Below are 11,526 nucleotides of genomic sequence, written 5' to 3'. Positions count from 1 at the left end.
TTGTTACAACAGGGAGTGGAGCTGCCAGGAAATGTTGGCTTTCATTGCTCTGTGCCCCCTTTGCAGTACCAGAAGCTACAAGGTCACAGTGGCTCATCCCCAGGGTTCTTTGCAGACCAGATAATGAGTGTTTGTAGCAGGAGGAATCCCAATCCCTCTCTCAGAGCTCAGTTTTCCAGAAACCCCAGTGGGCTTTGAGCCTGGACCTTTGGTGTGGCTGTGCCACAGTGCCTGGTCAGCATCCCCTAATCCCCCACCTGCTGCCTTGGGTCCGTCCGCGACTGCCCACCCTGCTGTGCCATCACAATTAATTAGTCAGGCAGACAAGGGAACTCATCCAGCTAAAAATATCCCTTCCCATTTCTTTTTGCCAGCTTATTTTTCAGTCACGGCTGTCACAGGTGTAGGAATTTGTCAGAGCCCCAGATCTGAAGTGGTGGGTAGGGAGGAACTATTTAAAATGAGTTAAACAAAGCAGGGAGCTGGACCCACCTTCATCCCTGGACATCTGGGTGTCACCGAGCCAAGCATTTCATGTCATTTTGCCCTTTTTCCTCTCCAGTTAATGGGGAAATCTCTGTATAGGTGGAATTCCACTCTGTCACCAGGGACAGAGAAGAGAAATGTCGAGCAGATGAACATCAAATAAAAAACACCAGACTGATGGGCAGGGCAGAGAGATAAGAAAGATGGTGTTTATTTGAACAGCCACAGGAAATCAGAGATTGAAAAATGTCAAGAAAAAAAAAAAAAGCAGCAGTACATTATTAAAAAAAAAAAATCAGAGCATGCAGATGTTGGATACGTTTTCCAGCCAATCCCACCTGACTGTGCCCAGTCCCTCAGCGCCTCAACCATCATTTTTTGGCCTTGTCTCGAGGGTAACCCCCATTGGTCTTATTGAGTGACTCCATGCTGCCGTTGCCCGTGGCCACGCTGGCCAGCAGCCGCTCCACCTCCCCGGGCAGCATCTGCTTCTCCTCGTTCTCCGTCTCCCGGTGGTAGAAATAGTTGAAGTTGGAGACGATGACGGGCACGGGGAGGGCGATGGTCAGCACCCCCGCGATGGCGCACAGAGTCCCCACGATCTTCCCGCCCAGGGTGGTGGGACACATGTCCCCGTAGCCCACGGTGGTCATGGTGACCACAGCCCACCAGAAGCCGTCGGGAATGCTGGAGAAATGGGACTGCGGCTCATCGACTTCCGCGAAGTAAACGGCGCTGGAGAAGAGGATGACGCCGATGAAGAGGAAGAAGATGAGCAAGCCCAGCTCCCTCATGCTGGCCTTGAGGGTCTGCCCCAGGATCTGCAGCCCCTTGGAGTGCCGGGAGAGCTTGAAGATGCGGAAGACCCTGACGAGGCGGATGATGCGCAGAATGGCCAAGGACATGTTCTGCTGCCCGTTGAGTTCGCTCTGCTGGATCAGCTCGGTGGTGAGCGTCACAAAGTAGGGGATGATGGACACGATGTCGATGATGTTCATGATGTTCCTGAAGAACTCAGTCTTGCTGGGACACACGATGAACCGGACAAAGAGCTCAAAGGAGAACCAGACGATGCAGGCGGTCTCTATGACGAAGAAAGGGTCCGTGAAGGTGCTGTGGGCCAGCAAGGTGTCTGTCACATTCTTAGAAAGCTCCTGGGTGGACCTAAACTCTCTCTCCTCCCGGAACTCCGGCAGGGTCTCCATGCAGAAGATGATGATGGAGATGACAATGACCAGGACGGAGACCAAAGCTACACCTCTGGCTGCACTGGAGCTTTCAGGGTACTCAAAGAGCAGCCAGAACTGCCTGTGAAAGTCATTGGTTGGTAAGAGGGTCTCAGGATCCTTGATGAACCCTTCATCCTCCCGGAACTGGTCCATGGCTTCATCACCCAGCTCATAGAAGGTGATTTCATCAGCAAAGACGTCGATGGGGACGTTGGCCGGGCGCCGTATTTTCCCCCCAGACTGGTAATAGTACAGGATCCCATCAAAACTGGGCCTGTTCCTGTCAAAGAAATATTCATTCCTCATGGAGTCGAAGTAACGCATCCTCTTTTCGGGGTCCCCAAGCAAGGTCTCGGGGAATTGGTCAAGGGTCTTGAGCCGGGTCTCAAACCTCAGCCCAGCAATGTTGATGATGACTCGTTGGTCCCCCTCATCCATGCCCACCCTCTCCCCCACCAGGTGGTCGCTGAACTCGGCGGAGAACCTGGAGAAGATGGTCTCATTGTTGGCGTTCTCGCTGTTGATGAGGATCCGCAGGTTGGACAGGAGGTTGGTGCAGCTGGGGTGGCCTTTCCGTGACTGCCCAGCGGGGCTGAGGTCGTTGGAATAGCAGGGATCCTCCACGATCTGGTCAGTGTTGTCAAAACTGACTAGTGCCACCTCCATCTCCTTCCAACTGGCCACGTCCATCATACGCTAATCAGCTCAGCAGCAGAAATCCCCGCGGCCAACGCCGGCTGCCCGCGCCTTTCCCACGCTAGGAGGATCTGCAAGGGACAGGGACACAGAGCTGAACTGTGCCTACGCAGAGCAAAACAGACCTGAGCTCACACCGTCCTGCTTTGTGTTTTAGAGGAAGCATTAATGCCACTGAGTAGCAAAATGACTCCCAGCAAATCGTCCATCTTTGGATCCTGCACACCCTTTAAATGGCTTTGCCATTGTTAAACCTCCCCAAACAGACCCCAAGGATGAAAGGTCAGGCAGCAGCAGAGGATGGGGGTGAATCCAGGTGTCCCACCCAGCCTCTCCCCAGTGATTCCAGAGCAAGGGGTTGTTTCATCCCTTTCCAGGCGTGGATCCAAAATTCAAAGCAGGATTTGGAGGTTTTAAACACAGCTGTCCCAAGTTAAGAGCAGCCCTTGATACAGGTGGGAGAGGCATTGGGTCGAACCCCAGGAGGTCCTGGGCACCTCCCAGATGGATCAACCACTGTTTGGAAACAATTCCCAAAGCAGGAACGGAATTGGAATTTGGGGAGTGCAGCCCAGGAAGAAGCAGGCCAGGAGGAGAAATGTCCACCAGCCTTGGAGAGCCCCTTTGGTCTGGGAAGAGAGGTAGGAACAGGACCCTTGCCTTGGGTCAGGCAGAGGATGGGGTGACATCCTCCAGAACTCTCCTCGTCCTCCTCCATAACAGACCTGATATTCCCAGCCCCAGGAAGAAGCTCAGGACTGAGCCTTTGGATCACTTGGAGAGCACCTTTCAGGCCATGAGGTGGATGATTTCCCAACCCAGCTGTGTGAGGTGCTCAGGAACAGTCACCATGTCCCCAGATATTCCCAAATATCACACCACACACATTCTGAACTCAAAGATGAGCCCAGGGACCAGGCCAGGTTATGGAGCTGGGAAATTACCTGTCCTGCCTCAGGGAGAAGCACAGAGAGAAATCAGATGTCAACAGAGAACGGCTCTGTGGAGATTTTCCCCAAAATGAACTTTCCAAGTAAATTCAGTGTCCTGATTTATTTCCCCTCCAAATGTATTTCCCAGACATGAGACACCATAGGAGGACACGTGGAGCTGCTCTGCATGACTGCTGCTCACCAAGGGCACTCTGGCTTTCTTACCCAGCCAGCTCCAGTGAGAGGGAAACAAAAAACCCAAATGCCCTCAACTGCCAGGAATAGCAACACAATTTAGGCCATGGAGCAGCAGCAGAGGTGCTGGGGCTGGTCCTGTGATGAGGATGGTCCCCAGTGCAGGGTTTGCTTCCCAATGCTGGGCAGGGACCTGTCCCCCCACGGGGCCTGAGCTGCTCCCAGTTCCTCCCTGTTTCACTGGAAGAATTTGGGGCACTGAAGGTTTTGCCTCCCTGGAAGCAGAGGATCTGTCCTTGCTGACACACAGCTGGGAAGGGGAGTAGGACGTGCCAAAATCCCCCAGCTGTTTGCAGAAATGGATATTAAGATCCTGACTTGCTACAAATTCTCCCTCTCCTCCTCTCAGCTTTACAGCCCCGACAGCAGAAGTTCATCCAGGACCCAGCATCCATGTCCCACACAAGGCTCGACCTCGCTCTCTCCTCAGTAGAAGAGATTCTGGATTTGGGGACAAACCCCAGAATTTATCATGAGCTAATTACAGACCAGGTTTCTTTGCTTGAACTAAACCCACAAAGCTTGGCTGTTCTTAGAAATCCATCCCTACTGAGCGGTTTCAGGCTAGTTTTGTGCTGAATTTCCTTCTCAGGGACATGTAGAGAGGAGTGGTTGGGGTAAGGGACAGCAGTGATGCCTGCAGCAGCAGCATGGTTGTGTCCCCAAAGTGACCTCAGGCAAAGCTGAGGAGCCTCAAGGACTCCAAACCTGAGTCCTCCAGCCCCAGCTGTGTCCAGCTTGGACATGCCCAAGGTGCAGCTGCTCTCCATGGGGATTCATCCCAGGCTGGATATTTGGTGGCTTTGTGAGAAGCTGGTGCTGGCAGGATGATTTGTGGCATCAGAGCAGCAACCCAAAGCTGAGGATAACCCTGGTTTCAGGGGCATCAGGAGGCCTACGAAGGAATACTTCAACAAACCTGGCCCAGATAAAGCACCTTCAAGGGAAAAATAAGTACTGAAGGAAAGAAGAAAAGCAGCACACATAATTCCCTTCTTGCATTCTTGGTTTTTTTTTTTCTTAATATAAATCCCAAGCTGATTTTAAAATCAGAATAAAATAAAGTTTGAATCAGAGTTCAGTGTTAGGATGAACTGACCTGACCCACTACACCTCCAGCCACAGGGAGGACCCAGAGGGGTCCACACGTACTGGAACTTCTCTTGGCAGTGGAACAAAGTTGAGCAGCTAAAGCTGACCATGAAATTCCCAGAGCTTTTTAGCTCCATTTCAAACCTTTGGAAGAGCTTCCCATGGGATGCAGGGCTCTGAGGTTCCTTTCCTTACCTTAAAGCCCCGGAGCATGCTCATGTCTGTCTGTCCCCATCAGTGCAGGGAGGTGCCCCACCTGTCCCCAAACCACTTTATCTGTCTCATTTTTAATTAAAACCAAAATTAACGGTGCATCCCAAAGCCACAAAACATCCTCCCTATGCTTTGCACCACGCTCTGGGCTCCAGACGAGGCTTGAACTAGAAAGTTGCCTCATTTTTTCCTCCTAAATCACCCAACATCTGCTTCTCAGAATCTGATTAACTAATATCCTTCAGCGGAAATCCCTGCCTGTGGAAAATCATAATAATAACAAAAAAAACACGCGAGGGAGAGCGACGGTGAAAGAGAAAGGTCATTTTGAGGGAGAGTTTGTGTTTTGCCCATCGCATCCCAGTAACTCGGGGCTGTGGTTTGCACCAGGCTCTCTGCATCCAGTGAAACCTTCCCGCCTGCAATCCCCTCCTCCTCCCCCTCCTTCGACCGCCCTCACACTCTTGCGGCGAGCAATGTCCATTCCCAAGGTTTTTCCAGATTACTGGAGATGTTGAGCCTCTTCTCTCCTCTCCTCTCACCTCCCCATCACCCCTGAATGGGGTGAGAAAGGAGGAGATTCTTCCCTCTGCCCACCCTCGCCAGCTCCTAAGGACTTACCTGGGCAGGGCATGGAAGCGCCAGCGCTGTCTGCATCTGGGAAGAGAGTTATTAAACACAGCTAGGGATGTGTAGGGGAGCGGAGATGAGAAAAAAGCCCAGCCGTACCCTTGAAAGGCGCCTTTGGGATAACGCAGACAATGTCATTGCAAAGGCTCCTGTCTCTTGGGTTCACCGGGGGATTGGCAGCCCCGCTCACCGGGGCCGGGCTTTGGCAGGCGCGGCTTCGGGACCCGGCACCGAGCGGGGCCTCGGCCCCGCCATCCCCCGGGAGCCCTGAAATCAGCCGGGGCTCCATGGGGAAGGGGCTGCTGGCTGCTGGGGACACCCTCTCCTCTCCCCACGGCCGGGGAGGGGGGACCCGGCCACCTCCTGCCCCCATCCGCCGGCGGGCGAGACGGGAAAGGACGTGCCCTTCTGGCGGATGCCACCTTTAATCCCCAATAATGCTCCGGATGGTCCGGCGCGGACGAGTCTTGTCCGTGACGTGGCGAGGTCTGAGCTGGTCCCCCGGGAGGGAGGCAGAGAGGGGGGACAGGGACCCGCACACCGCAGGCACCGGGAGAGAGAGATTTGCAGCCGGCAAAAGGGCTCTTCTTAGTACTAAGTTAAAATAATGGCTTTAAAAAGAGGAGGGGAGGGGAAAGCCCAAGGGTTGGAGCATCCCCCGCTGCCCACCTACCTCTCGCCTGTGGCCGTGGGGACAGCGGGCGCCTTTCCAGGAGGGGACGGCCACAGTGCCACCACCACGTGGGACATCTCCGTCCCCGCCCCGGGGTGACTGGGACCAGTTGCAGCAGCGGGTACGGCTGGCACAGCCCAGCAAAGGGCATCGGTGGGGGACGAGGCAGAGGAGGGACGCGGCCCTTCCTCACGCCTGGGTGCAGCTGGATGATGGCTCCGACCCCCAGGGCCGCTTGTCACCTGGGATTGTCACCTCCAGCAATTAATTAATAAATAAATAAATAGATAAGCACCCTGGGTGGACAGGACCAGGCAGGTTGGCACGAGTCATTAAAGTAACTAGGATTTTTGTTTTCTTTCCTTATTTTTAATTCCTTTCCATTCCGGAGCCTGCTACTGCTCACGGTCATCTCGCCTTGGGTGCTCCAGGGCGATTTCGTCCCTGTTGGCCTCACCCAGGGCTGGATCCCACCTCTCCCTTCACCCAGGTTACCTTCCCACCCTCCTCTTCCTCCTCCGTCCCCTCCTCGCCCTCCCAGGCAGTGGGGGAAGGCAGAGGAGTGGCTGGCACATTTCTACCCGCAGGCTTCAGCCTGAATTCCTGAATTCCTCCTCGGTGACGTTCCTTTGCTCTTGAGGGACCCGGTCACCTCGATTTCCACCCGCCCCCCTCCAGCGCCTTTTTCTGTCCTCTGAGCTATTTCTCCTCTCATGGCGTTAATGAGAACATTAAACCTCCCTGTCCCGGAGGAGAGCCCGGCTTGGAGCCGCCTTGGAGCATCTTACAGACATCTCCAGCCTTCTGTGATGGAAAGGGGACAGGATATTGCCCAGACCTTTGATCAGCTCCTTTAGGGCGGCGTTATCATTTTATACACCATTTCTCTACCTCCGTAGACGACAGCCCTTAAATTTACCCTCATCCCAGCGAGGGCATCTGCTAACAAAATCTAATTCAATTGATATTCTTGGCACTTCAGCTTGTGTCCACGTCCCCTCCAAACCCAGTTTTGGAAGGGTTTTGACCACAGGGTGATGGGCGCTGTAGGCAAAATCCGACCTCTTTTGGTGATTTTCCCCGCAAAATCTACTTGGAACAAGTCAGTTCCTCCACCTGGGCAAAGAGCAGCTGTGGCTCAGGGAAATCTGGAGCACGAAAAGCGTCCAGAGGAGAAGGAGATCTGGGTTGTTCTGAGGCTGAGGAGCTTTAACCAAAACCCACTGATAATGGGGATATCCCTGGAGTGAAAGCAGTGTTGTGGTCCAGGGGAGACGGGTATCGGGGGGAGATGCCCAGAATGACATTGCTGCCTCCAGAAACGGGGCGGTTACACAACTCCCTCATCGCTGGGGAGTTCGGCTGCACCCCAGACACCCCCAGGAAACTTCTGTCTTTGTGTCCCGCCAAGGTGACTTTAAACACCCTCTTGGCTCGAAGGATTTCAATCCCCCCTCCAACCAGGCTGCCCCAGGCATTCCTCCGGCACTTCTTTCCCTCTAATCCCCCTCTTGTGGAATCACCGGCTTTGCTGGGATTTATCCCGCAGACAAATTTGGCCCCTGAAGGTATCCTGCATCCGGGATGGACCAGAATCCAGCGAGTCCTGGTACGGGATCACTGCTCGGCAACTCAGCATGCACAGCTCTGACACGAAAGTGGAGAAAAAACACCCCCGAGCCTGTCCCAAAATAGAGAGGGATTAGCTGGCAGAGGAGGAATTTTTGGCATCAGGTCCCTGAATTATTATTTGGACAGGAAGCTTAATTTTCCCTATGGGAAATAGCGCAGGAGAGAGAGCAGCTCAAGCCCTTTCCCTTTGACCTGACATGGGATGAGCTGGAGCAGTGGGGGAACAAGGAGGGGTCCCGCGGTCCTGTCCCGCAGTGGAATGAGGCAGTGACGTTTTATTTGCTTTTCCTGAATTCCCAAGCAAAACGGTGGCCCACAGAGACCCCTGTGAAATCTGCGCGAACCGGCTCGGGGCCACGGAGCACCTCAGGGCACTAATGAGCCTCTGCTAATTGTCCTCTCTTTGCAGCACTAATTACCTGGGGTTCGGTAATTCCAGCCCCGCGGCTCTGGGATGGAGCTCAGGTGTCTCCACAGCGTCCCCACCAAGGGAATTTTTCTTATTTCTCATCCCAGCTAATTGAAGTGCCCCTCAATTAGCAACAATCCCCCAGCATCAGGAGGGCTGGATTTTGGGGGGTGCAATATGTAAAATCACAACCCAGACCCTTCAACGCCCTCAATTAGTGCTGGGGTTATTAATATTCGAGCCCTGATTCCGGCACGGAGCATCCTTGGAGGTTTAGTGAGGTGCCCTGGGCTTCTGGCACTGATGGAGGGGGCAGAAATCATCTCTGGAAGGAAAACAAGGAGCTTCTGGGTTTGCTGCATGGGGACACCCTGCGAAAATTTGTGGCTCATCCTCCTCCTCAGGAGAGGTGTTTGCAAGTTGAACTCCTTAAATGCCAAGGAAATGCGGGCAGCTGTGAGGGAATAAGCAGGAGGGGAGATGTTGGTAGTTTATGAATGATGGAAATACAGGAAAGAATAATTCAGATCTTCTAGGGGATGATGGGGTCTGGCAAAAGCTGCCTCTGAATTTGAGTCCTGACTGTGGGTATAGTGGAGAAGTGGAGAAGGGGCCAAAATATACTGAATTAATGGTGTGAAACCCCAGGGTTTCTCCAGCCCCAGGAGGCTTAGGAGCAACCAAACCTGAAACCTCTTTGCTTTTAGAAGCACAGGTTAAAGTTTGTCTGTGGCAAGAGTGGGGTGTGGGGGGGAGCGGGGCAGGATGAACCTCAGCATTTAAACCCACAAGTTGTCTTTTAGCTGAAAGAGAGTAAGTTAGATGAGGTATTTGGGAAAAAATCCTCCCTGTGAGGGTGGGGAGGCCCCGGCACACGGTGCCCTGAGCAGCTGCTCCATCCCTGGAAGTGTCCAAGGCCAGGCTGGACGGGGCTTGGAGCAACCTGGGACAGTGAAAGGTGTGGAACATGGCAGGGGTGGAACAGGATGGGTTTTAAGGTCTTTTCCAACCCAAACCATGCTGGGAGTCCATGAAATTGCACCAGGAAACAAATTATGAGCCTGAGCAACTCCTGTAGGCCAACTCCTGTGGGCTACTTTTCTCTCCGTGCCTCAGTTTCCCCAGGGCTATGGGTGTACCATAAAGCCAAGCAGGAGCTCGCCAGGAAAACATAAACATGAGGGATGCACTGGATTGCCAGTGCTGGGATGGAGTGTCCATCACTGCTGACCCCATGGCAGGCAGGGACTTGTATCCCTACAGCCCTCCCCACTTTTCATACCTCCTTCTGATTTTTCCACCTGTATTTTTTTATACGAAAAAAAAAAATCTGATTATCAGAGAGCTCAGTACATACAGTACACTCCATGAGACAGATGAACCCTTTCTTATACCCAGCCATGGAGTCCAAAATTAATCAGCTATGGATTAACCGGGTCAGGATGTAATTTAATAACCAGCGAGGGCGAGTTCCTGCTCGGAGGGAGCCGGCGAGGTCCCGCTCCGGGTGTGCCACGAAAGCTGCCCATGCCCAGCACAGGTAGCAGGAAAAGCCAGATGGGATGAAATCAGCCCTGCCGTGGTGCTGGCTGCTCAACCATGGGACAGGGACAGGGACAGGGACAGGGACAGGGACAGTCTGGGACCGGGCCAGACTTGGCTGCAGCTGAGCCCTCCTCATCTTCCCTGCACTCCGAGCTGGGGTTTAGCCTGATTCAGGAAAAGATTTAAATGGATTTTTGACTGTGAGGTGCTGCGGTGGCTCTTTGGGGATGCTGAGTGGGCTCTCTGGGGCTGGGGGCTGGTCCCCGCTGGGATTCACCGAGCAGTTGCTGCTGTAAAGTGTTGGACACACTCTGGGAAGTGGCTGATGAACGGACACACGGACACAAAGCGCTTGGAAAGTGCTTTGATCAGCCTGAACCAGCAGAGGTGTCAAAAACGCGGTGTGGAGTGACCTCCTCCCTCTGGAGCATCCCGGCTCCATCCGGGCGCCCGGCTGGGGCCGGGGCCGGCAGCCACCCCCGCGCTGCCACCCTCCTGCTTACTGCCCTGAAACACGATAAAGAATCCGATCCCAAATCGATGGGAAACTTTCCCAGCCTGTCCCAAAGTGCCGGGATCGAGGCAGAGCCGCCCCCTTCCACCTGCTCCCCCACCCCCAATCCATCATCCGGAGCTCGGAGCTGTGACCTCAGTCTGCTCCTAGGGATGAACAAATGACTTTGTCCCCCCTCAAAATCTGCACTGGCAGCAAACCCTGGAGGAGGTCGGCGGCCGGAGCCAAAAACGGAGAGAAGGTATAAATGGAAAGCAATAGGAAGACTCTAATCGGGTCAGACAGATCCTGCATTGATCCCGATTTCTGCAACAGCAGCACTGGAGGCAGCCGGTGGCAGGTTTGGGGTCCCGGTGTCGCTCCAGGATTGTGGCTTCATGTGCAGAGCCAGAGCCACTGCAGAGATCAGGGCAGCCCCCAGCCCACCCAGTAACCCACACGGTACCCCCAGGAGAGGACATGGGAATTCGGACCCACAAGAAGTAATTAAGATTAAAGTGATTGAGAGGATGTCAGTGAAACTCTCTGACTCCTGATAAATCTGGGGCTCCCCACACCACTCACCCGGTGCTCAAGAACCCTTCACCCTCCCTGTTTCTCCAAGGACAAACTAAACTTCCCCCCTGGTCACCACCACCAAAAAAATACCCCCCCCCCAAAAAAAAAAAAATAAAAGGAAAAAAAAAAAGAAGAAAAGAAAAACAGCACCCGTTTGCCCCAAACCCCCAAACTCTCCTCTGCTCTGCCCCCAAACTGTCCCCCTGCCACGAGGGCGGCTGAGCCCGAGAGGGGAGCAACAAACCCGGTTTTGGCATGGTCCTCATCCTCCTCCGGCGAGCGGGGTGCCCGGCGCTCCCATCTCCGCCTCCCTCCGGGGCTGCCCGGCGGAGCTGCCCCTCCGCCTCTGGCGGGCAGCGCTGGGATGCTCCAGCCTCTCCTGCGGAAAGGCGATGCCGGTGCCCACGTGAGCCCGGTGGGACTCCTTGCCCTCATTCTCCTTGTGCCTGAAATGGGTTTTTGCTCCCTCGCTGGTCCTGCCCGGCAGCAGCGGCGGCATGCGGGGCTCCAGCTCACCTCTTTCATGTCTACAAAAGCGTCTGAGGCCTTTGCTTTCCCAGTGAGGGTGAGGAAGGAGCAGCGTGGAGCAGAGGAAGAGGAGGTGATGCCCAGACGTGACCCCTTCTGTCCCCTCCTCGTGGAGCTGCTCACTGGGATTCTCT

General features: G+C 54.3%; 1 protein-coding gene across 1 annotated transcript; it reads right to left on the bottom strand.

Moving 5' to 3' along the window:
• Positions 1-281: 281 nt before the first annotated feature.
• On the bottom strand, positions 282-2,408 carry KCNA10 (potassium voltage-gated channel subfamily A member 10). The gene has a single exon (XM_062509467.1). The coding sequence runs from the start codon at positions 2,406-2,408 to the stop codon at positions 858-860; it is 1,551 nt and encodes a 516-aa protein (XP_062365451.1). The 3' UTR covers positions 282-857.
• Between the last annotated feature and the right edge of the window lie 9,118 nt (positions 2,409-11,526).

The sequence above is a fragment of the Cinclus cinclus genome, chromosome 27, assembly GCF_963662255.1.
Source record: "Cinclus cinclus chromosome 27, bCinCin1.1, whole genome shotgun sequence".
In the NCBI taxonomy this organism is placed as follows: Eukaryota; Metazoa; Chordata; class Aves; order Passeriformes; family Cinclidae; genus Cinclus; species Cinclus cinclus.
Note: the sequence above shows the minus strand (reverse complement) of the source record. Positions and strands in the feature narration are given on the sequence as shown.

Bases quoted from the DNA above. Each gene is read 5' to 3' on its own strand.
- KCNA10 (XM_062509467.1), bottom strand. From the start codon at position 2,408: ATGATGGACGTGGCCAGTTGGAAGGAGATGGAGGTGGCACTAGTCAGT.